Below are 24,484 nucleotides of genomic sequence, written 5' to 3'. Positions count from 1 at the left end.
GCCTGTAGACGGAACTTTCTCTGTTCAAATTCTCATAGAGTTTCTGCCTCCTGAGAGACCCCAACTAATTCACGCCACCCAGAAGGCGTCAGCAAAGAAACAAGCTGGATGCCCGCCTTGCTCATCAAATCTAATTATATCACAGAAGAATTAAAGATGTGAATGTAAAATGAGAGGAGGAGAACATTAAGAAAGAGAGTGTGAAAATAAGTTGTTTTTTATGATCACAGTAGGGAAGGTCTTTCTGAGCATAACAACAACAACAAAATATATATATATATATAAATATACACACACACACACACACACACCCATAAAAGAAGAGATTGATAATTCCTTTTTTTTTTTTTTATTTGAGACAGAGTCTTACTCTGTCACCCAGGCTGGAGTGCAGTGGTGTGATCTCGGCTCACTGCAACCTCCATCTCCTGCGTTCAAGCAATTCTCCTGCCTCACCCTCCTAAGTAGCTGGGACTACAGATACGCAACACCACCCCTTGCTAATTCTCTATTTTTAGTAGAGACAGGGTTTCACCACGTTGGTCAGGCTGGTCTCGAACTCCTGACCTCAAGTGATCCACCCGCCTCGGCCTCCCAAAGTGCTGGGATTACAGGCGTGAGCCACCAGCGCCAGCCAAGATTGATACTTGCATGGTATAAATGGTAAAACATACCATAACCCAAATAAAAAGACAAAAAACTGGGAAACAAATATTTTCAACACATATTGCAGGCTCTGGGCCAATTTCCATAGTCTATCTGTATCTAAAGAGACCTCACAAATGAATAAGAGTATCAGCAACCCAATAGAAGAAGGACTTTGCACAAACCCTTCTGAGAAAAATAAAATGACAAAAGTTCTTTTTTTTTTTTTGAGACAGAGTCTCACTCTCTCACCCAGGCTGGAGTGCAATGGCGCGATCTCAGCTCACTGCAACCTCTGCCTCCCATGTTCAAGCAATTTTTATGCTTCAGACTCCCAAGTAGCTGGGATCACCATGCCTGGCTAATTTTTAAATTTTTACTAGAGACAGGGTTTCTCCATGTTGGTCAGGCTGGTCTCAAACTCCCGGCCTCAAGTGATCCGCTCACCTCAGTCTCCCAAAGTGCTGAGATTACTGCTGCGAGCCATCACGCCAGGCCCAAAGGTTCTTAAACACATAAAATGATGCTTGACATCATTCATAACAAAACAAATATAAATGAAGATCTCAACATGATACCATTTTTACTCTATATTAGACTGGTGGAGAGAAACAGTGCCAGGGACAGTTTTACCGGTGTGGCCCTCTGCTGAGAAAAGATGGACTGTCCCTTTCAGAGGGTCACTTGGCAAGAGTGGTTGAAATAGCCAAGGTTCAACCGCAGCAGGAGAGGGGACCCTGATGCCCTCCAGTGGGGGCCCAGCCACGCCTGACAAGGAGCGCTGTTCAGCCACCAAGAATGTGACAGCTGTGCCCTCGAAGCAGAACAAACTTCAGGGTGCGGGGGCAGCAGAGTAGAAGGTGGTCGTGAGTTGGACGGCCTGGCCCCACGGCCTACTGACCGAACGACCCAGGCCAGTGGTTCATGCTCAGTTCTTTGGCCTCCTTGTTGCAAAATGAGGAAAACAACAGCACCTCCTTCCGGAGATGGGTTACGGTAGAGTTCTAAGGCAAGGTGCACACGGCAGCTGGGAGCCTCCAAAATGCTCAGAACACCAGCTTTTACACATCGTTAGTAGCAAAAGGCAAGGCTCAATGTTGACTCTTCAGATGCTATCTTTTGGGCTTACGAAAACACACATGTCAGCCCAGGCACAGTGGCTCATGCCTGTAATCCTAACACTTTGGGAGGCTGGGGCTGGAGGATCACTTTAGCTCAGGAATTCAAGAGCAGCCTAGGCAATATAGTGAGGCCTCACCTCTACAAAAAACTTAAAAGTTAGCTGGCATGATGGTGCACTCCTGCCGTCTGAGCTACTTGGGGGGCCGAGACGGGAGAATCGCTTGAGCCCAGAAGTTTGAGGCTGTAGTGAGCCGTGATTGTGCCACTGCACTCCCACTGGGCGACAGAGCGAGTCTGTCTCAAAAACAAACAAAAACACTTATGTCAATCTGAATAAGGCCAAAGGATCGTATCAGTATCTTGCTTACGATAGGCACGAAAGTCATGCAAGATGGCAGCAGTGGGGACACCAGGCAGAGGATAAATGGTCTGTGCTATTTCTCACAACTGCACGTAAATCTACAATTATCTTTTGGCTGGGAAAACACAGTCCACGCTCTTGTATGCTTGCATGTGTACAGATGACCCCGGGGGACACAGAAGAAACACACCACAGGAGGCCACGCCTAGGGGGAGTCCTGCTTGGCGTCATGGGGCAGGGTCTCTTTGGACTGCAGGCTCTTCTGTACCTTTTGAATTTTGTACCATGAACAAATACTTAATGGATGCAAAATAACTTTGCTAATTTACAAACAGCTGGCTTCATGCAGAGTTTCTTTTAGGGGTAGGAAAATGTTCTAAAATTAACTGTGGTGAGGGTTGCACGCATCTGTGAATACACTAAAACCCACTGAATTGTACACTTTTTTTTTTTTTTTTTTTTTTTTTGAGACGGAGTCTGGCTCTGTCACCCAGGCTGGAGTGCAGTGGCCGGATCTCAGTTCACTGCAAGCTCCGCCTCCCGGGTTCCCACCATTCTCCTGCCTCAGCCTCCCGAGTAGCTGGGACTACAGGCGCCCGTCACCTCGCCCGGCTAGTTTTTTTTTTTGTATTTTTAGTAGAGACGAGGTTTCACCGTGTTAGCCAGGATGGTCTCGATCTCCTGACCTCGTGATCCGCCCGTCTCGGCCTCCCAAAGTGCTGGGATTACAGGCTTGAGCCACCGCGCCCGGCCTTGAATTGTACACTTTTTTAAGTGGGTGAGTTGTATGGTTAAACAATAAAGTGATTTTTAAAAATAGCTGGCTGGTCAGTGCCATCTCTTATTGCCTGGTAAGATCCTCCCAGCTCCCAAGGGAGAACAGAAAAGAATTCCCGAGCCTCCTTGCTGTGTGCACGGGGACCCTGCTCCGGTTCTTGGCGCTCCTGGCTGGTTAAGTTGGGTTGCAGCAGCAGGAGCAGAGAAGGGCAGTGGGTGTTTAAACTCTCGGCTTCTGGCTCCCAGCTCCCTTTGTCCCTAAACACAGCCAGGCTCTGGGGCCTCCGCAACACTCACTTCCTATCCAGGAAACCAAGGATAACCCTCTTCTGCTCCTTCCTTCCCAGGGCCCACCACAGTCAGGTGCCATAAGAGGACAATACCCCAGGCCACGTGGCTCACGCCTGTAATCCCAGCACCTCGGGAGGCCGAGGCGGGAGCATCGCTCAAGTCCAAGAGTTTGAGACCAGCCTGGGCAATATAGTGAAACTTCGTCTCTACAAAAAATGTAAATACTAGCTGGGCATGGGGATGCACGCGTGCAGTCCTAGCTACTTAGGGGCTGAGATGGGAGGATCGCTTGAGCCTAGACGGTAGAGGCTGCAGTGAGCCATGATGACGCAACTGCTCTCCAGCCTGGGTGACAGGCCGGGCGCAGTGACTGATGCCTGTAATCCTAACACTCTGGGAGGCCGAGGCAGGTGGATTACCTGAGGTTGGGAGTTCAAAACTAGCCTGACCAACATGGAGAAACCCCATCTCTACTAAAAATACAAAATAAGCCGGGTGTGGTGGCACATGCCTGTAATCCCAGCTACTAGGGAGGCTGAGGCAGGAGAATTGCTTGAACCTGGGAGGCGGAGGTTGCGGTGAGCCGAGATCATTGCACTCCAGCCTGGGCAACAAAAGTGAAACTCCATCTCAAAAAAAAAAAAAAGAAAAGAAAAAAAAAAGGAAAAAGAAGACAAGACCCCAGATGTGAGGGACACCCAGAAGGGTGGGAGGAACCAGCCCTGGCAAGGAGGCGCTCACTGGTGAGGCCCCAGAGGAAGCGGAAGGGGACTGGCCTCACCTTCGGGGTATACAGCTGCAGGAACAAATGAAAAGCAGACAAAGCATGGTCGGGCGCGGTGGCTCACGCCTGTAATCCCAACACTTTGGGAGGCCGAGGCGGGCAGATCATGAGGCCAGGAGACCGAGATCATCCTGGCTGACACGATGAAACCCCATCTCTACTAAAAATACAAAAAATTAGCTGGGCGTGGTGGCGGGCGCCTGTAGTCCCAGATATTTTGGAGGCTGAGGCGGGAGAATGGTGTGAACCTGGGAGGCGGAGCTTGCAGTGAGCTGAGATCGCGCCACTGCACTCCAGCCTGGGAGACAGAGCGAGACTCCGTCTCAAAAAAAAAAAAAAAAAGCATACAAAGCATGTCAAGTCAGTCCCCTCTGTTTACACACAAGGGTTCACATCCAGGCACCAAGCTCAGCCTCGGCACCTCGGGGCTGTGCTCCCAGAAATGGGGGTTCTCCTCAGCCAGTCCCGAGGCTCCTGGAGGGCGTCCACAGTTTATTCTCCTCACAGTCATTTCACTCAGGGCGTGGCTCAGCTGGAGCCAACCCCAAACCCTGCCAAAAACTCTGGGGAGGCCATGAAAATCACCCTGTGTTTGTCTGTCATGCACAAAACCATCCAGCTGTTTTCCAGGAAGCAGCCAGCCCTGGGTGGGAGGACAGGGTGTTTGTGGTGTTTGTGGAGGGGTCGCGTGGGGAAGCTCACGCGAGCTGACAGGCCTGGTGCAGGCGGCCATCGATGGGCTGGGCCGTGCTGAAGAGACGGCCGCCTGGATGCTGACGTGGCCCAACAGCCACTCTAGGAGGTGGATTTGGGTGAGATTTCGGCTCTTTCTATTTTTGTGTGGTTTTCAGATTATCCACAGTCAACAATGTCATTAAAGAAGAAAGCAGAAGGCTTTGGAGAGGGAAGAAAGCAAGCATGCCTCAGAGGCGGTGGGACAGCCCCCAGGAACCTGAGAAGCCTCCCCTGGCCAGCACTGACGGTGGGAGGGGCCCACAGCCCCGTCCCCCCAACCCCGGCCCCACCCCTCACCGGCGGGTACAGCGTGGCCTTCGTGCTGGACGAGCTGCTGGACGACGCCCCTGTGACGTGGTTCCGGTCGTAGAGGGGCACCCCGCCCCGGCCCCCCATCAGGCTCACGGAGCTCATCATGGACTTTCCACATGCGATGCCTGGCAGGGAAGGGACGGGGGTTCAGGTGGCTTCGAGGCTCTGCCAAGCCACTCCACAGACACAGGGCGCTCTCCTCGGCTCCCGCTACCCACGAGACCCAGACCAGGGCGGTGTGTCCTGCTGGAGATGTGCCCCGCTCCCTGAGCTGCTACTAGGGTGAGCTCTCCGGGGCTCATCTGTGAAACAGGAGACACACGGCACCTCCCCCAAGGGGCCTGCGGCTGGGACTGGGAACCCAGGAGGGGCAGCGTAGAGCCTGCCAGGAACAGACAGGGCCCCAGTCTCTAGCAGCTGCTGCGACTGTGACGGTACCACCACTGTGGACTTCCAGGAGCTCTTGAGAAGCCCGATAACCCCGCTCCCCAGAGAGAATCAGGTTACATCTATGCCCCGCCATCCAACAGGCTCCCAATGAGGCCGGCTTGGGGTGACAGTGGGACAGGACAGGGGAGAGGGAACTCAGGGCTGGGTGGGCAGAGGCAATCCTCAAGGTGGCCTGGAGCTGTGGGGGCACCTGCAGACCTCACAGGGCCTCCACCTTCTTAGATGTACCATGGTCGCCCTGCGTTGTACCGTACAACCCAGCGTGGTGCGGCTCTACAGTGAGGCTGCCCCGCCATCCACAAACACAGCCTGCGCTCCTGGGCCACACAGGAATTGTAACTGCTCAGCCACAAGTCCTGACTGCACTCAGGACAAAGCTGCTGTATGGTACAGACTGACTCCTTCAGCTCCAGAGAGAGCCCAGCTGCCCCCACATTCATTTCTAGGGGACATGAGGATTTGTGGACAACATAGGACATGTCCTATAGAATATGAAGGTCAAGTCCAAGGAGCCTCCTCCATACCTACAGTGCCAAAGGGCGGGTTGCTACCGCCATGCAGGCCTCTGTGTTGAAGGATTCTGATGCCAAGCACAGGCTCAGCGGGAAAACCTGAATGCTGTGATCGATTAGCAATGTCTGCCACGCGCACCAGAGGGCCCAGGGTAGCACAGCCCTGCTCCACTCCCCAAAGCTGCCCAGACTACTCTCCTGCCTCCTCCAGGTCGTTCCGTATCTCAGGCTCCTTACCTGTGAAGGGGCCATGCTGGGAACCGCCTGGGGCTATGAAATTGAGGGGCACGTGTGGGGTCCCGCTGACATACTCGTGCGGGAAGGGCCCGTTGGCCCCCGCGTAGCGCTGGCACACCACGCGCTGGCACACAAAATAGACACCACCCATGACGAAGAGGGAGAGGATGATGCCAATGACGGGCCCGATGGCACTGCTGTGGGCCGGGCTGTCGTCTGAGGGTGGCTTGGTGATTTCTGCCAGACAGAAAGAAGTGGCCAACATTAACCCCAAGGGAATGGCCCTCCTTGGGGACAGACACTGTGCACCCTGAAGGGGCTGGCTTTGCCACTGGTGGAGGGTGGGGAGAAAGTGGGGTAGCTGGGAGGCTAGGCCTGGGGAGCCTGGCCAACCTCAGGGCAACGCCTGCACAGCACGCCCTCCTCCGACCCCGGCCCCTGTCTGACTCCCCTAGCCCTCAACACATCCCTGCCAAGGCAGCCTGGTATTCAGTCCTTCGCCCAGGGCCCTCAGTGGTGGCGGAAGTGAGCGCACCCTGGCCAGCCCAGGTGATGTTGGTGAAAGAGCAAAGCCAGGTAGCCCCCGTGCCACCCACCAGGCCATGGAAGGGGCAGGGCAGGGTTGGCTGGGTGGGCTCCTTGGGCCCACTCCACTATCAAGGCTGCCCATGGGGAAGTTTCCAGGCTCCAGACTCAACTTTGGCGAAAGCCACATTCGCTCTCCCACAGGGCTGGCCCAGCGATCCTGAGGGCGTTGATGATGTCAGAGGAATGGGAGGAAGCGTGCAGGCTCTGGTGGCGAGGCCTGGCCGCGCATCAACAGCGCCCTCACAGCTGCGGCCCACGGCCATGCTGGAGGCCCAGGCACAGGCCTGTCAGACTGGGAACTTGCCCAGCAGAGGAGGCGACCCTTGGTGGCCCCCACCACTGCCTTCAGGCCCCAAGCCTGACCTGGCATGAAGGTGCCAAAGGACACAGGGAGTCCCTTGAGGAAGCCCCCTTCTTCCCCCCCCAGACTTCTCTCCCCACAGCAGCCAGAAGAGAAGAGCTCTCAGCCCAGGTCCCTCTGCAGCGGAGTGGCCATGTTCCCAGACACAGTGACTCATTCCTACTTCCTATCTGAACTCAGCTCGCTTCCTGCCTGAATCAGACAACCTTTCAGGAGCCACTGCCTCCAGGAAGGCTTCCCTGACTGCCTTGGCCTCCTATCTCCAGGCCCTAGATCTATGACTGTACGAGTCATGCTATTTGAGGAGCATGTGGGACGTTGTCATGTACACGGGTATGCACATGACACACGTGCATATATGAACATCGCTCCTTCTCAGCCAGAGAGTAAGCTGCCAGGGACTAGGATCACTGCAGCCCTCAGGGGTAATCTTGCTGACTGACAGACACTGCTGAGCAAGGTCCCGTGGGTGGGTGCATGCTGCAGGCACCTGGGCACGGTCAGCCCCACCCGCCAATGCAGACTCTGTAGCCACCGAGCCCATAGCTCAGTCTGTCCTCCTGGCTGCTGCCCTGAGAAAGGCTTCCCTGCCTCCCACAAGGAGCCTCCCAGCCGCCTGAGTCTCCCACACAGCCCCCGGCCCCGCTGGAAAGGCACGTCTCCTCCCCCAGACCCCACACTCCTCGGGGAACCCAGCCCGGACACCCCCTCCCTACGCCAGAAGCTGGCTCACCACACATGAGCTCGTCGGAGCCGTCGATGCAGTCAGGGAAGGAGTCGCACTGCTGCTTGATGAGGACACACTGGCCGCTGGCACACCGAAACTGGTTGGGCAGGCAGATGGCTGCAAGGAGAGGCTGCACACTCAGAGAGGCTGGAGGGTGCCCCCCAGCCCACCATGCGGGGCCCAGCCACCAAGGTCTGGGCTCTGAACAGACAGCAGACAGATGGGATCCTTTCTAGGACCAGCGGGGAGTGGTCTAGTGCAGTCTCCACCCTCCCTCGATGACCCTGTGGCGAGGCCTATGCCACGTAGTGGGGGGACTGCCAGGGCTGAGACCTCAACGCACCTCCTGCCCGCCCCCCAGGAGGTATTTGTCAGGTACCTACTGCGGGGAGGTCTGCACCAGGCAACCCCGCCCAAGGCTCTACCAGGTTGCAGGAGTGGGTGCCAAGGAGAGGAATGGCCACCAGGAGCCTCACCTCCTAAGAGTGGGGGCTGCAGAGGGCAGTGGTGCCCAGCAGAGCTTGGGGGGAGAGGAGGGAGCAGAACCCACTGCAGGTGCCCACATGGGAGCAGCACGAGGCCACGGCCTCTGGCCAGGGAGGAAGAGCCAACCAGGGTGCTGACGGCTGCCTCCTCCCCTCCCCAGACACCCACCCAGAGGGAGCCATAGCCACACCTGCCCCGGAGAACTTGCTCAGTTCCCCACCTGCCCTGCCCCTGGTGTCCCGCCCTGGGAATGGGAGATAAGGGGACCCCGTCCTTGTAATGGATGGGAGAATTTTCTGGTAACCGAGCAGGGAAGAAAGCTTCTGGAATGGAGCATGGATCCAGAGCCGGCATGACAGCCTGTCACCAGCACTGCGGGGCACACAGAAGGAGAAGCTAGAGTGGGACGAGGGGACTGAGATGGTTCCAATGTCTGCTCCTTCAAATCTCAACTGAAATGTGACCCTCACTGGGTGCAGTGACTCACATCTGTAATCCCAGCACTTTTGAGTGGCCGAGGCGGGTGGATCACAAGGTCAGGAGTTTGAGACCAGCCTGGCCAACATGGTGAAACCCCATCTCTATTGAAAATACAAAAATTAGCCGGGCATGGTGGTGGGCGTCTGTACTCCCAGCTACTCAGGAGGCTGAGGCAGAAGAATCGCTTGAACCCAGGAGGTGGAGGTTGCAGTGAGCCAAGATCGCGCCACTGCACTCCAGCCTGGGCAACGGGGCGAGATTCTGTCTCAAACAATAAATAAAATAAAATAAAATAAAATAAAATGTGACCCCAAGGTTGGAGGCAGGGCCTGGTGGGCAGTGTGTGGGTCATGGGAGCAGATGCCTGACGAATGGCTTGGTGCCCTCTCCACAGTAGCGAGTGGGCTCTCACTGTGAGTTCACATAGGAGCCGGTTATTTAAAGGACCCTGGCATCTCCTCTCAAGGTGAGGGCAAGAGGGAGAGGCTTTCTCTCTCTCTCTCTGCTGCTCCCTCTCTCACCATGTGATGCACCCGCTCCCGCTTCGACCTCCACCATGAGTCAAAGCTTCCTGAGACTTTACTAGAAGCTGAGCAGATGCGGTGCCACACTGGTACCACCTGCTGAAGCATGAGCCAGACAGGCCTCTTTCCTTCATCATCTACCCGGCCTCAGGTCTCCTTCATAGCAATGCAAAATGGACAAACACAGGGACAATTCTAACCACTGTTCCTGCAAGCTGGGCCAGGGTGCACAGCAGGGCTGGGGAAGCTATGTCAAGGCCCAGACGTGAGGTCTGGGGCTTTGAAGGCTTGTAGGTCTCCAGTATAACCACTCAGTTCTCCTGCTTTTGGCATGAAAGCAGCCACAGACATTGTGTAAATGAATGAATGGGCATGGCTGTGCACCAAGAAAACTTCATTTATAAAAATAGGTGGCAGGCTGGATTTGGCCCCTGGGCCCTTAGTTTACCAGCCCCTAGTCTACAGCCTCCATCAAATTATCCAATGGTCAATGAGCTGGAAGGACTTAACCACTGTGCCTTTACAGAAAAACATGCAGGGAGGTTACTCCCAGGCCCTTGTCTTCTACAAATGTCTGCTCTTTGTGAATGAGGACGTAGGACAGTGGCCAGACTGCATGTGAATTACCTAACAGAGCCGGCGGCTCTGGGACAGGGAGGGCATCAAAGCTCCTCAGCAGTCCTGGGCTGGTCCGTGGTGCTGACAACACATGGCAGGCAACCAACCAAGCAGGTCATTCATAAAAGGAAAACTCAGGCCAGGCACAGTGGCTCACGCTTGTCATCTCAGCACTTTGGGAGGCCAAGGCGGGTGGATCATCTGAGGTCAGGAGTTCGAGACCAGACTGGCCAACATGGTGAAACCCCGTCTCTACTAAAAATAAAAAAATTAGCTGGGCGTGGTGGCAGATGCCTGTAGTCCCAGCTACTGGGGAGGCTGAGGCAGGAGAATCGCTTGAATCCCGGAGGCAGAGGTTGCAGTGGGCCAAGATTACACCAGGACACTCCAGCCTGGGTGACAGAGCAAGACTCTGTCTCAGAAAAAAAAAAAAAAAAAAGGAAAACTCAGAGGGGACACAGAAGAGATTTGTTTCACCATCAAGATCTAAAGGAAGATCCCGCTGGTCAGAGAGGGCCCGGGATGCCTGAGCAAATCTCTTTATAACTCCTGATTCTCAGGTTGATTGAAACCACGCAGGCTTAAGCACTACCCCACAGACTGCTCAGTGGAGAAAGAGCTGTCCTTTGGGAGGGATTTACCAGGGTGTGCGCCATGGACCTCTGCAGCCCACCCCTGAATGTGCCTCAGGTTCCTGTGAAACTCCTGACCTAATGCAGGAAGGTGAGACAGCCCCTCACAGTCTGCCTTCAAGCCACACTACCTGGTGGGACAGGACGGGTGGGACTGCAGAGTTTTCCTTGTTGGGCCTAAGAGACAGACTTGGCGATCTCCCTGCAAGCAAAGGTTTTTAGAGCCCCTACTCCTGTGAGGCCGGAGGCAGCCCCAAGCTCCGTATCCCGGAGGGCAGGGCCAGGGTCTTGGCAGAGCCTTTTCGGGGAGGGCCTCACCGTCACAGTCCGCCTCGTCGGAGCGGTCCTGACAGTCGGCCTCGCCATCGCAGCGCAGGCGCAGGTCCACACACTGGCCCCGCGCGCAGGGGAACTGGGCGGCGGAGCACACGGGGCAGCCCTCCTCGTCGCTCTGGTCGTCGCACTCGGGAAAGCCGTCACAGCGCCAGGCCCCGGGGATACAGTCGATCTCGCCCGTAGCACATGCAAACTGGTCTGGGGAGCAGGTGGGCGGCTCTGGGGGAGGGACAGAGGAGAGCATCACACGCAGCCCCGCCCAGCAGAACCCAGGCAATAGCGTAACTGGGCTTCAAAGCAGAAGTGTACAGGGACTCAGCAAGGGCTCCGCATCCCTGCCGAGCCGAGTGCTGCACCCACACATTCTCCATCGCTGCGGCTCCTGGGCGCCGCCCCACCTCCAGCCCAAACCCAGAAGAGAGGCGGGGAGAATACACATTCGCCGCAAGAAGACATGCATCCGTCTGATTTTCAGTGCAGAAGGTAAAGGGGGCTGACTAGGATCAGAGCTTTAAGAAGCAGGCGCTACACCAAATACGGCAGAAATGCTACAGGTGGGAAATTCGGCCCGGACTGGAGCAGTCCTTCCTCCTCCCCCTCGCAACACGCATCTGCTTAGCCACGCCTGAGTGCCCACTGCGCCCTCCTTGGGACCAGAGTGGCAGAAAGCAGGTGGTCAGCAGCCACACCTGCCACAGGTGTGGGACTGCTACAGAAGCAGGGTCAGGCCTCTGTGGTGGCCGGTGTGCCCACAGCAAGGCGGGAGCTGGCAGAGGACCAGTCGGCACGTCCCAGGCGCCTGCAGAAGATGGGAGAAGGCACAGGCAGGATGGCCGAGGACATCACCAGGGAGGGCGGTGAAGCGGAGGAGGGAGAGGGTCATCAGAGGGTGGAGGGTGGTGAAGGGGAGGACAGAGAGGATCATCGGAGGGTGGAGGCCACTTCCTACAGGTGACCATGGAGGCCATCCTGCCCCTCGGGGCTCCACGTCCTCAGTGTGGGCTGGGCATGCAGCAGCACTCAGGGAACAGCAGAGTCCCAGGGGCTGGTGACACACAAATGCGGGGGCACTGGCACAGAGAAGTCAGAGTAGCCCTTGGCTTCGAGGCGGCCCCTCATTTCCTAGGACTCCTCCCTCCCACTTTGTGCAGAAAATCACAGAAAACAGAGGCCGGCCTCAGGAGGGGATGCTGGGAAATCGGCCCAGGCCTCATTGAAAGGTAAGCAAAGCCCCCGTCAAGCTGAAATCTGATCAAGGAAAAAAGCATCGGTTTCAAGTTGTCACGCTGCACGCAAGCCTTTGGATGTTTGGAACCCCCAGGCCTTCCCCATGACTGCTGGGCTCACCCGAGTGACAGGGACTTTGGCATAGGGGAGGCGGCCTGATCAAAGATGAGAGCTCTCGGGAAATAAAAGGAAGCGGCTGTCCCCGCTGGGCTCAGCCACGGGAGGACACGCCAGAGTCAGCCCACGGTGGCTGAGAGGAGCCAATGACAGATGTCTGCAAGCTGTGCCTGGCCATGGGGGACACAGGGGGCCGGTGGCTGGAGGGTGATGGCGGCATGGGGCAGACCCGACATGGAGCCCAAGCCTCCCTCAGCAGCTGTGAAACCAAGAGCCTCTCAGCCTCCCAAAGCCTCCGACCTCGACTCTCAATCAGAAGCAGCCGCCGGGCACCACAAGCTCCTGTGAGCTCTAACTGGGACACTGCGGCCAGAGCCAGGGGTGCGCCTGGCTCAGGGAAGGGCTGAATAGGGATGATGGTGGCACTGCTGAAGCGACTCTGGCTGCCCCTTGCCCGGCCTGGCTCCTGCCACTATCAAAGGGTCCATGTCTGAGACCTCAGTGAGCCCCTGTCCTTCTGTGATCTCCCCAAAGAGGCCAAAGAGGCCACAAGAGAATGACAAGCACCTGTGTGGTAAATATATGTCTCTTGAGCCGTGAGGAAGAGGCCTTGAGTCCCCAAACCGGGAGGGCCACGGCCCGGGCCAAGGGGTGGTTGGACGGAAGAGCATGGCCTCTGGCATGGAGGCCCAAGGCTGCAGTTGGTGCAGTGTTCTGAAGGCCCCATCTCTTGGCCAGGGCAATTTGGGCATCAGTGGGAGGTGCACAGACACCCTCGGGTTGCAAATCCACCTGAGCTTTTGGGCTGTAACTTGGAGAAAAGCTGCCAGGAAGCTCAGGAGGGGGACAGTCACAAAACTGTCCCCTCTGCTTATAGCCAAATTCGAGGTGTGAGGCAGCACCCCGCAGTCCTACTCCCTGAGCTCCGGGGCCGGGGCCAGTCTCTCCAGGAACAAGAAAAGCTGCTAAAAAGAACCAGCACTCTGGGTGTGGTGGCTCACGCCTGTAATCCCAGTACTTTGGGAGGCCGAGGTGGGCAGATCACCTGAGGTCAGGAGTTCAAGACCATCCTGGCCAACATGGTGAAATCCCATCTCTACTGAAAATACAAAAATTAGTCAGGTGTGGTGGCGGGAGCCTGTAATCCCAGCTACTTGGGAGGGTAAGGCAGGAAAATCGCTTGAACCCAGGAGGTGGAGGTTGCAGTGAGCCAAGATCACACCATTGTACTGCAGCCTGTGTGACAAAAGTGAGACTCCATCTCAAAAAAAAGAAAAAGGTGCAGAGCCAGCGTGTGCTGCTGTCTGCTGTATGTAGGATGAAGCTGAGCCCCCAGGAGCTCCCACAGGAGAAGGGGAGCTGGGCAGAGCACAGAACCAACAGGATCCAAGGCCACCTGGAGGCACGGGGTACAGGACAGAAAGCCCTCGACAGGCTTCACACTGTGGTGAGGATTCAGATGGTCACTTTATTACTAATGCCACGCCCACGGCATAGCAGCTGGCATTCCTGTACATCACGTGTCAGGGCCTAGGTGGAGTGCCCTGTTACTTCATGCCCATGACAGCCTGCCAGGTTAAGTGCTCTCAATTTCACAGAGGAGGAAGTGGAGGCTCAGAGTGGGTCAGGCACCAGCCAGGGTCACTCAACTGGGAAGTGACAGAGCCAGGATTTGAACCCTGGCCTCTTTGGCCCTAAAGCCCATGTTCTTCACTACCCCACTCTCCCACCAGTAGCACCAGGAAGCCCTAGTGGGAAAAGAGGATCAAGGGTAGAAGGAAAGAAAAAGATAGAGCTACTAGGATAAATAAACAAATCCACCATTAGAGTTGGAGACTCCACACCCCTGTCAAAAACTGACAGCACGAGCAGGCGTTCAGGAAGGAGGAAGGAAGGATATAGACAACCTGATGAGCACTATCCATCAACTGGATCTAATTGATATTTCTAGAACACTCCACCGAACAACAGCAGAATCCACATTCTTTTCAAGAGTACACAGAACATTCACCAAGATAAACCACATGATGCTGGGTGATAAAACACACCTAATGGCCAGGCGCGGTGGCTCAGGCCTGTAATCCCAGCACTTCGGGAGGCCGAGGTGGGTGGATCACGAGGTCAGGAGTTTGAGACCAGCCTGACCAACATGGTGAAACCCCGTCTCTACTAAAAATACAAAAATTAGCTGGGTATGGTGGCGTGCACTTGTAATCCCGGCTACTTAGGAGGCTGAGGCAAGAGGATCACTTGAACCTGGGAGGCGGTGGTTGCGGTGAGCCAAGATTGTGCCATTGCACTCCAGTCTGGGTGACAGAGTGAAACACTGTATCAAAAACAAAACAAAACAAAACAAACACACACACAAAAAAAAACAACAAAAACACCACACCCAACACATTTAAAATAGAAATCATACAAAATAAGCTCTCAGACTACAGTGGAATTAAATTAGCAATCAGTTGCAGAGAGACAGCTGGAAAGCCCCAACTCTTTAGAAACTAAGCAACACTTCTAAATAACACATGAGCCAAACATGTCATCTCAGGAGAAGTGTAAAAATATTCAAACTACCTGAAAATGAAAATATAACAAAATTTGTGAGATGCAGGAAATGCAGTACTTAGAGGAAAATTCATAGCACCGAATGCACATACTAGAAAAGAAAGGAGGACAAAGGAAGAGACAATCAGCTTTGGAAACTGGATGCCACAGGGACTGTGATTTTAAAAGGATGCCAGGCAGCAACCTGGCAGGCAGAGAATCAGGTACCTATCCATCACCCCAACAGAGCACCCAGGTCACACCTACCTCCACAGGTCAGCAGGTTCTGCAGGAGTACGAGGTGGACCGGGCATGAGCACCGTGGTGTCCCATCACCCTTGGCAATACAGATGTGGGAGCAGCCACCATTGTCACGGGCACATGGGTGGGCTGCTGCAAGGACAAAACAAGGCAAACGGAGGTCAGGCTCTGCCTCTTACCTCAGAACCACAGCCTGGAGGGTAGGGGCCAAATGAGAACTCAGGAGAACTGACCCTCCCGCAGGTCCCGTCTCTCTGGGAGGATCCTCCCACTTACTCCTCTTGGCAGCCTACAGAGTCTTCCTACTGACATGGAAATTGACACACAAATGGAGGCTGGAGACAGTTACAGAACTTGCTTGACATCACAGGCCAGCCTGTCTGCACCAGTCCCTACTGTGCCCATGACCATCACTCTGAACTGCCCATTTGTCTCTCCTCCTCATTTACTTACTTTGAGACAGGGCCTCACTCTGCCGCCCTGGCTGGAGGGCAGTGGTGCGATCATGGCTCACCGTAGCCTTGATCTCTATGGGTCAAACCACCCTCCTGCCTCAGCCTCCTGAGTAGCTGGGACTACAGGCATGCACCACCATGCCTGCCTTTTTTTTTTTTTTTTTTTTTTTGAGACAGAGTCTGGCTCTGTTGCCCAGGTTGGAGTGCAGTAGCATGATCTTGGCTCACTGCAACCTCCACCTCCTGGGTTCAAGCGATTCTCCGGCCTCAGCCTCCCGAGTAGCTGGGATTACAGGCATGCGCCACCACACCCAGCTAATTTTTGTATTTTTAGTAGAGATGGGGTTTCACCATGTTGGTCAGGCTGGTCTCGAACTCCTGACCATGTGATCCGCCTGCCTCAGCCTCCCAAAGTGCTGGGATTACAGGCGTAAGCCACTACACCTGGCTTTTTTTTTTTTTTTTACTTTTTGTAGAAACAGGGTCTCATCATATTGCCTAGGCTGCTCTTAAACTCCTGGGCTCAAGTGACCCTCCCACTTCAGCCTCCTACAGTGCTGGCCCTCTTCCCTTCTTTCATTGTATAAGGGGTTGGATAGTGCCCCCCAGAAAGATACACCCATGTCTTAAGGCGTAGAATCTGCGAACATAACCTTTTTTTGGAAAAAGGGTCTTTGCAGGTTAAGGATCTCAAGACGAGGTCATCTGGGATGGGCCCTAAACCCAGTGACAAATGTCACCTTGTAAGAGGCAACACAGACATGAGGAAGAGGTAAAGACGCAGACACAAAGGAGATGGACACACGAAGATGGGCAGAGGTTGACGTGGTGCATCCACAAGCGTGGAACACCTGCACCCACAGCACTGGAAAGGCCAACAAACAGATTCTCCCTGGAGCCTGCAGAGGAAGCACAGCCCTTCCAACAGCTTGGTTGCGGGCTTCTGGCCTCCAGCATATTGGGGGAATCCATTTCTGTTGCTTTAAGCCATCCAGTTTGTGGTCATTTGTTACTGCAGCCGTGGGACACTAACACACATGGGAATTAAAAGAGCAAATGGTGCCAGGCACGGTGGCTCACATCTATAATCCCAGCACTTTCGGAGGCCGAGGCGGGTGGATCACCTGAGGCTAGGAGTTCAAGATCAGCCTGGGCAACATGGGTGAAAACCCGTCTCTACTAAAAATACAAAAAATTAGCCTGGTGTGGTGGTGGGTGCCTATAATCCCAGTTACTTGGAAGGCTGAGATAGGAGAATCGCTTGAACCTGGGAAGCAGAGGTTGCAGTGAGCCGAGATCGCGCCACTGCACTCCAGCCTGGGTAACAAAAGCGAAACTCTGTCTCAAAAAATAAATAAATAAAATAAAATAAAATAGCAAATGGACCAAGTCCCTGGGAACTCACGTTATTCTATCCAGTTAACCAAATGTGTCCAACATCCCAACAATGGGAAGAAGAGGAGGCAGCCTGGAGGGAGAGCTGGCCACTCCCAGGTGGAAGAAATGACAGAAGACACTGTGCTCCCCGCCCCACCCAGAAACACTTCGCAGTGTCCCTCCTCAGCCTCAAGGATTAGGTGCTTGGTTTTTCTGAGATAGGGTCCCTTTGTCACCACCACCCCCGGCCCTTTTTTTTTTTTTTTTTTTTTTGAGACAGAGTCTCACATTGTTGCCCAGGCTGGAGTGCAGTGGCGCAATCTCGGCTCACTGCAACTTCCACCTCCCGGATTCAAGTAATTCTCCCACCTCAGCCTCCCCAGTAGCTGGGACTACAGGCACCTGCCACCATACCCAGCTAATTTTTGTACTTTTAGTAGAGACGGGATTTCACTATGTTGGCCAGGCTGGTCTCGAACTCCCAACCTCAAACGATCAGCCCGCCTTGGTCTCTCAAAGTGCTGGGATTATAGGCGTGAGCCACGGAGCTCAGCCTGGGGGAGGCATTTTTTGTAAGGGATGGGTTCTCACCATGTTGCCCAGGCTGGTCTCAAGTCATTCTCAGATGGTTACCATGCAGGGGAGGAAGGACTGTGGTCACAGCTCCCTCCCCCAAGCCCTGGGGCACAGCAAGGCAGTGGCAGGCAGAATCCTAAATGCCCCCCTCATTACCCACCTCAGTCCCAGCACAGCGTCATGACCTTATGTGGCAGAAGGGATTCTGTGGATGTGATTAAGGTTATTAATCAGCTGACTTGGAGTCTATCAAAGGGGAGGCTAATCTAATCCAAAGGTGGCTGAACCGAATCACAGGGGCCTTTAGAAGCAGAGCGGGCTCCCCAGCTGGTGGGAGAGGAGCAAGTCGAGAGACTCAAGGTGCAGGAGGGACTGACGCAGGGAGCCCCCACTGCTGAGGCAAAGAGGCCACGGGGCGAGGACCTGGGGTGGTCTCTAGGAGCTGAGAGTGGTCCCCAACCAACAACCGGAAAGAAAATAGAACCTCAATCCCACAAATGACACCTGCTGAGTGAGCAGGGAAGCCTGTTTCTCCACCGAGCCTCTGCTGAGGGCCCAGCGTTGCTGACACGTTGATTCCGGCCCTGTGAGACCCTGAGCAGAGAACCCAGGTGAGCCACGCCGTGCCTGGACTTCTGCTTTACAGAACTGAGACAATCCGTGGGTGTTGTCAGGCCAGTGGCTCACACCTATAATCCTAGCACTTTGGGAGGCCACAGCAGGCAGACTGCTCGAGCCCAGGAGTTGCAGACCAGCCTGGGAAACATGGGGAAACCCCGTCTCTACAAAAAACATTAGCCAGGTGTGGTGGTGCGCACCTGTAGTCCCAGCTACCTGGGAGGCTGAGGCAGGAGGTTCGCTTAATTAAGCCCAGAGGTCGAGGCTGCAGTGAACTGTGTTTACGCCATGGCACTCCAGCCTGGGCAACAGAGCGAGATCCTGACTCAAAAAAAAAAAAAAAGAAAAAAAGAGTTGGTATTGTCTTAAAATGCTGTTTGTGGTGATTTGTTCTGCAGCAAAAGCAAACAACCTCAGAGGCCTCAGGACATTTGGATGTCTCACTGAACCCCAGCGGGAAACGATTGGCATCTGGCGGAGCCCACCGCCCGGCTGAGGCCACGCGGGCTCCTGCACTGGCCTCCGGCCTCCTCTAGCGGTCTGGGTTACAGGCCGCCCTGCCCACCCTGCCCCACCCCACCGCCAGTCCCCACGTACAGAACTCCTCCAGGCTGACTTCCTCCACCGCGTGGATGCCAGTGAGGTGGGCGACGCGGCCCTGGACGCGAGTCCGCTTGTCCCCGGTGGTCTTCTCCACACGCTCGATCATCTGCTGCTGGCGGTCGATCCAGTAGAGGTGCTTGCCAAGGACGGTCAGGCCCAGAGGCTGCACAATGTTGGCGTCCTCCAGGGTCAGGCGGTTGGCCCCTGCAAGCAGCACAGGGCCCCCCTGAGCGGTGCTCACCTCCAGAGCTCGCCCCACACTCAGCTTGGGAGGACAGAGGTTGACAGGGCTGCCAGGGAGCCGGGGGGGATTTCGTGCTCTGGGCAGGGATGGGAGCTGCAGCAGAGTCCCTGGAAGCAGGCCAACCCAAGCCAAGCCCTCGGAAAGCCCTGCTCCCACCTGGGCCGGGTTCCGAAGGAAGGCCATCAGTTCCAACGGCGGGCCTCGGTCACTGGCCCCTGCAAGCATGGCCCCTCCCCTCCCCCACCCACCCCATCATTAAGAGGAAAAGCCACGGGGACCTGCGCCCCCTCTCTAAGCACCAACTCTCATTTCTCTCCAGTCCTCATGGCCTAACACAGCCCAGAGCAGAGCAGCTGCTTGTGCAGGTGCCAGGGGCAGAGGCTAGGCTGAAGTCCTGCTCCATCCCCGGCTGTGGGGCCCCAAGCAGCTGGCTCACCCTCTCTGAGCTTCATCTTCTGCCTCTACCCAGTGGGGCTCACTCGGAACCCCAGCCTGGAGTTGTCAGCGTGAGGACTAAACATGCTACATGCAAAGTTCCCGGTGCGGAGCTGGGCTCACGGCAGGTCCCGGACAATCTGGCAGCTGCTGCCATTACTGACAAGGCAGGCAGGGTGTCTGCGGCAGGGCAGGCACCGGGACGCATACCTGACAGGTCGCAGCTCTCAATGCGCTTCAGGTCCGCGTCCACCCAGAACAGCTTGCCTAGTGTATTGTCCACCACCAGGGCCACGGGGCGGATGAGGCCGGTGGTGAAGAGGACCTCGCGCTCAGTGCCGTCCAGGGCTGCGCGTTCGATCTTGGCTGCCCGGTCCTGCATGTTGGTGAAGTACAGGTACCTGCGGGAGGGTGCCAGGTGAAGGATGGGTGCAGGGACGGCGTCTCCTCGGCCAGCGCGGAGCTCAGGGCACCCAGCTGGGCTGTGGAAAGGCCCTGCCTCTCAGGGCTGCCCGAGGCTGACAGGTCACATTCTGTACTAGTTGAACAGTGCTCCCCAAATTCACGTCCACCTCAGAACCTCGGAATGTGAGCTTATTTGGAAACAGGGTCTTCACAAATGTCACGAAGGATCAAGATACGACCACAATGGGTGAGGGTGGGCCCTAAAGCCAAATGAAGTGCCCTTAAGTGACACAGAAGAGGGCACGCAATGTGCCGTCAGAGAGACTGGGGCCTGGAGTCAAGGGATGCCTGGAGCCACCAGAAACCCAAAGGTTCCCTCAGAGCCTTCAGAGGGCGCAGGGCCCTGCCACACCTTGATCTCAGGCTTCTGGCCTCAGGAACTGTGAGAGAACAAGCGTCCATTACTCTCAGCCACTTAGCTTCTGGTAATTTCTGACAGCAGCCATGGGAGACAGATGCAGGCCCTCACAGCTGCTAAGGACCCTGGAGCCCTGGCCACTGGGAGACCAGCTCAGCTGGCTCCTGCATAGCCACCTTACAGACCTGGGGCTCCCACCCACTGACCCCACCGTGTGCTGCAGAGGCTGCACCACCGTGGCCGCCACTCCTACCAATGAGGAAACTGAGTCTCCAAGAGGTTATGCCACTCGCCTGAGGTCACGTGGGCAGTAAGTGGCAGAGTCAGGGCTCAAACGCTGGGCTCCTGGCCCAGGACCTGCGCTGGCTGTAGCTCCTGTCTTCATGCCAGCCCCCCAGCTATCGGAGGAAGGCCATCGCGCTCCTGTCCGCAAACATTGCCATGCTCAGTTTGGAGCCTGAGTTTCATGTCACGTGGGTTTCGGTCTCCCTCTTTCCCTGGCTATTCCCTCTGGAGACCTTCAGGTCCTGGGTGCCTTCCCACCAACAAGAAGCTCTGACGATCAACAGGTGGGAGCATCGGGGGCCTCCGGGAGGAAGCAGCCCAGGAGCTCCCTGCAGTGGAACAGGAGCGAGTCAACGGGCAGCCCCCATGCCGTGGAAGGGATTTCTGCACAGGGTTCAAGTTTAACAGGGATGGTACAAAACCTACCAACTGCAACTCCCGTTGGCCAGCGCTGCCCTGTGACCTCTCAGCAGCACTACCCCTTCCCTTTTAGCCCTCAGGGCTTTCTGCTTCCCTGGAGTGCCCGTGAAAGAGCCTGTGTTTGCTTTTGGGATCCCGGAAAGCCAACCATTGGATCACCGGGGTGGAAAATCACCCCAGCCTGTGAGAGGCTGGCATTCGGCGGAAGACATGGCGGGCATGCCTGGGGGGCAGCACCCCCACCCACCCATTGGCCTCCTACCCTCGCTCCGCATTGACGACGATGGCCCTGGGCTTGTCACGGTCCCCACGCAGCACCACCCCCATGGCTTCCCCGCTCAGCCTGTGGACGTTGATGGTATTGGTGGCCTCGCACGTCCAGAACAGCGTCCGGCTGTAGATGTCGATGCTGAGGTCGTGGGGCTGCCTGTCTGGGTTTTGGCCTTGGCTCAGAGAGAGGGTCAAAGCTTTCTGGGGCTGTAAGACAAGAAGAGCCAAGACTCCACAGGCACTGGCTGGAGACCCCCGGGCACTGGCTGGAGACCCCGGGGCACTGGTGGGACCCCGGGCTGACTGGGAGCCACACGGGCACTGGTGGGAGACCCCGGGCACTGGCGGAGACCCCAGGCACTGGTGGGAGGCCCGGGCACTGGCTGGGGGCAGGCACTGGTGGGAGGCCCCGGGCACTGGCTGGGAGACGCCCCTAGGCACTGGTGGAGACCCGGGCACTGTGGGAGACCCGGGCACTGAGGGCGGAACCCCCGGGCACTGTGGAGACCCCCAGGCACTGGCAGGGAGCCCCCTAGGCTTTGGCTGAAAGGAACCCCGGGCACTGGTGGAGACCACGGGCACTGGCTGGGCACTGGCAGGGGAGACCCCCGGGCACTGGCTGGAGACCACGGGCACTGGTGAACCCCGGGCACTTTGGCTGGAGACCCCAGGAGGCACTGGGTGGAGACCCGGGCACTGGCGGAGACTCCCGGCACTGGTGGAGACCCGGGCACTGGCTGGAGACCCCCGGGCACTGGCTGGAGACCCCCGGGCACTGGCGGAGACCCCCGGGCGCTGGCTGGAGAGCTCTGGCAGGAGAGCAGAGGCCACGATTCTCGAGTTTAGCCTGAAAGTCAAATCCCAGTACTGGTGTGCGGGTCTCTCCTCTTCAATCAGCTCCTAACTACATGCCCGCCCGAGTATGCCGGAGCGATTCGGACAACGGCCTCTGGAAGAGCTCTTGCCGCCTCGGACTTGAGGCCTCCTCAGCCAACCCACCGGGGGACCCAGCTGTGTGCCACTAGCCTGGCGCTCCCATGAAGGCTCTGCTGATGGCCAAGAAGGCACCCAGGACCACAGGGCCCTTCCCAACACGTCCCTGTCTTCTCCACCTGCTAGGACGCAAGCTTTTGGACTGCGGCCCTCATGTCCTGTTTTCTCAGCAGGGCACCAGGACAGCCAGTGTGGGGGCCACCCCTTACAACCCCTTCCCCAAGGGCAGGAGGCCAGGTGAGGGGGGAGGCCAGGTGAGGGGGAGGCCAGGTGAGGGAAAGGCCAGGTGAGGGTGGGGGTTAGGTGAAGGTGGGGGACAGGTGCAGGTGCAGGGGTGGGTGAGTGGGTGAGGTGAGGGTACAGGGGAGGTGAGGGTGGGTAGGGCAGGTGAAGGTAAAGGGGCTGGTACAGATGTGGGGGTAGGTCAGGTTGGGGGCCAGGTGAGGGTGGGTGGGGGCAGGTGAGTGTGGGGAATGACCCAGAGCCCCTCTTGAGAACGCAGGGCAGCCACATCTCTCAGTGACTCTCAAGGACTCTCCGGGGTCACCGGCCAGGAGATGCTGGAGCGCTGCCTGAGCCCAGCCCACCCTCTGCATCTCAGGGATGAGCCTGGGCTTTTGGGGCCTCGGAAACAGCATCCCTTCAAAGGGATCTTACTGAGCTGATGTAGGAGGAGAGGACAGCCCAGAAGCCTACTGCCTGGGAGGATCTGGTCCCTTTGGGTTACCCCGAAAGACAGCTGCATCCAAGATCCCGAGTGATTTGGCCTGGGGCAAATGGCGCCTGGAGAACCTGGGCTACTGCCACCCAGGCCTGAAGGAAAAGCTCCCCTCCCCCTCCCTTGAGTCAGAGGGAATCATCTCAGGATGGTGCTCTGACAGTAAGTCTTTTCAGACTTTATCTAGGTCTTTCAGCAGTTAATAAAACAGGGAGGCAGCAGTGGCTCACGCCCATGATCCCAGAATGTCGGGAAACCGAGGTGGGAGAATCACGTGAGCTGAGGAGTTTGAGACTAGTCTGGGCAATGCAGCAAAACTCCATCTGCATCAAAAAAAATTAAACCAACCAAACAAAAAAACACTAGCTCGGTATGGTGACGCAGGCCTACAGTCCCAGCTACTCAGAAGGCTGAGGTGGGAGGATCGCTTAAGCCTGGGAGGCCAAGGCTGCAGTGAGCTATGCTCACATCACCACACCCCAGCCTGGGTGACAGAGTAGGACCCTGTCTCAAAAAAATACAAATAAAACAAAGTCTCTAAGTAGATAAAAAGAAACTTCTTCCCCAGGCCCAGTCTCTTGGACCCAGGTGGAAAGGGTGCCTCCCTCCCCCATACACATACACATACACACACACCTCACACACCCCACACCACACACACACCCCCTATGCTCATACCACTACACATACACACACACCCCACACCACACACACACACCCTATGCTCATACCACTACACCCCACACCACACACACACACACACACACACACACACACACACACACACCCCCTATGCTCATACCACTACACCCCAGCCTGAAAAATACAAATAAAGTCTCTAAGTAAATAAAAAGAAGCTTCTTCCCCAGGCCCAGCCTCTTGGACCCAGGTGGAAAGGGTGCCTCCCTCCCCCATACACATACATACCCCACACACACCCCACACCACACACCACACACACACCCTACACACACCACACACCACACACACACCACACACCCCACACCACACACACACACACACACAGCCTTGCTGGGCAGCTGCAGAGACATCATCACTTTCATCAGACACGAAGGATCACATGTCTTTGTAGATAACAACATCCACATCGCCACAGAGCGATGGACCCTAGGGGGCCATGTGTCAACACCAACTGAACAAATTCCCTCCTAAAAGCCACAGAGCTCTCCAGCTGCAGACCCCGGCCTGGTACAGCTGCCAGGCTGGAAGACCTTATTCCAGCTACCCTGGCAAAATCAGGCTCACCGTGGAGGGTGGGTCTGTGGGAACCAGATGTAAAACCAGACTTTGGGACAGCAGTCTGGAGAACAACCATCTGAGAAACGTGTACTGTGTGACGTGACACCCTGGCCACACTCCTCTCAGGCGCAAAAACAACACAGCAAACTTTACACGGCTAGCCAGTTTCATAAACCCTGAGCTCTTTTTTTTTTTTTTTTTGACATGTAGTCTTGCGTGAGACGGAGTCTTACTCTGGAGTACAGTGGCATGATCTCGGCTCACTGCAAGCTCCACGCCT

General features: G+C 56.1%; 1 protein-coding gene across 1 annotated transcript in view; it reads right to left on the bottom strand.

The window, feature by feature from the left end:
* Nucleotides 1-24,484, bottom strand: part of LRP5 (LDL receptor related protein 5) — a gene marked incomplete at its 5' end in the record, with an annotated part of 134,299 nt that overhangs the window by 5,086 nt on the left and 104,729 nt on the right. The window contains 8 exon segments of the mRNA NM_001135199.1: nt 5,013-5,152; nt 6,227-6,463; nt 7,909-8,019; nt 10,961-11,197; nt 15,134-15,259; nt 18,751-18,960; nt 19,646-19,836; nt 21,226-21,428. Of these exon segments, the coding sequence (NP_001128671.1) occupies nt 5,013-5,152; nt 6,227-6,463; nt 7,909-8,019; nt 10,961-11,197; nt 15,134-15,259; nt 18,751-18,960; nt 19,646-19,836; nt 21,226-21,428 (1,455 nt within the window).

The sequence above is a fragment of the Papio anubis genome, chromosome 12 (genome assembly GCF_008728515.1).
Source record: "Papio anubis isolate 15944 chromosome 12, Panubis1.0, whole genome shotgun sequence".
Classification (NCBI taxonomy): domain Eukaryota; kingdom Metazoa; phylum Chordata; class Mammalia; order Primates; family Cercopithecidae; genus Papio; species Papio anubis.
Note: the sequence above shows the minus strand (reverse complement) of the source record. Positions and strands in the feature narration are given on the sequence as shown.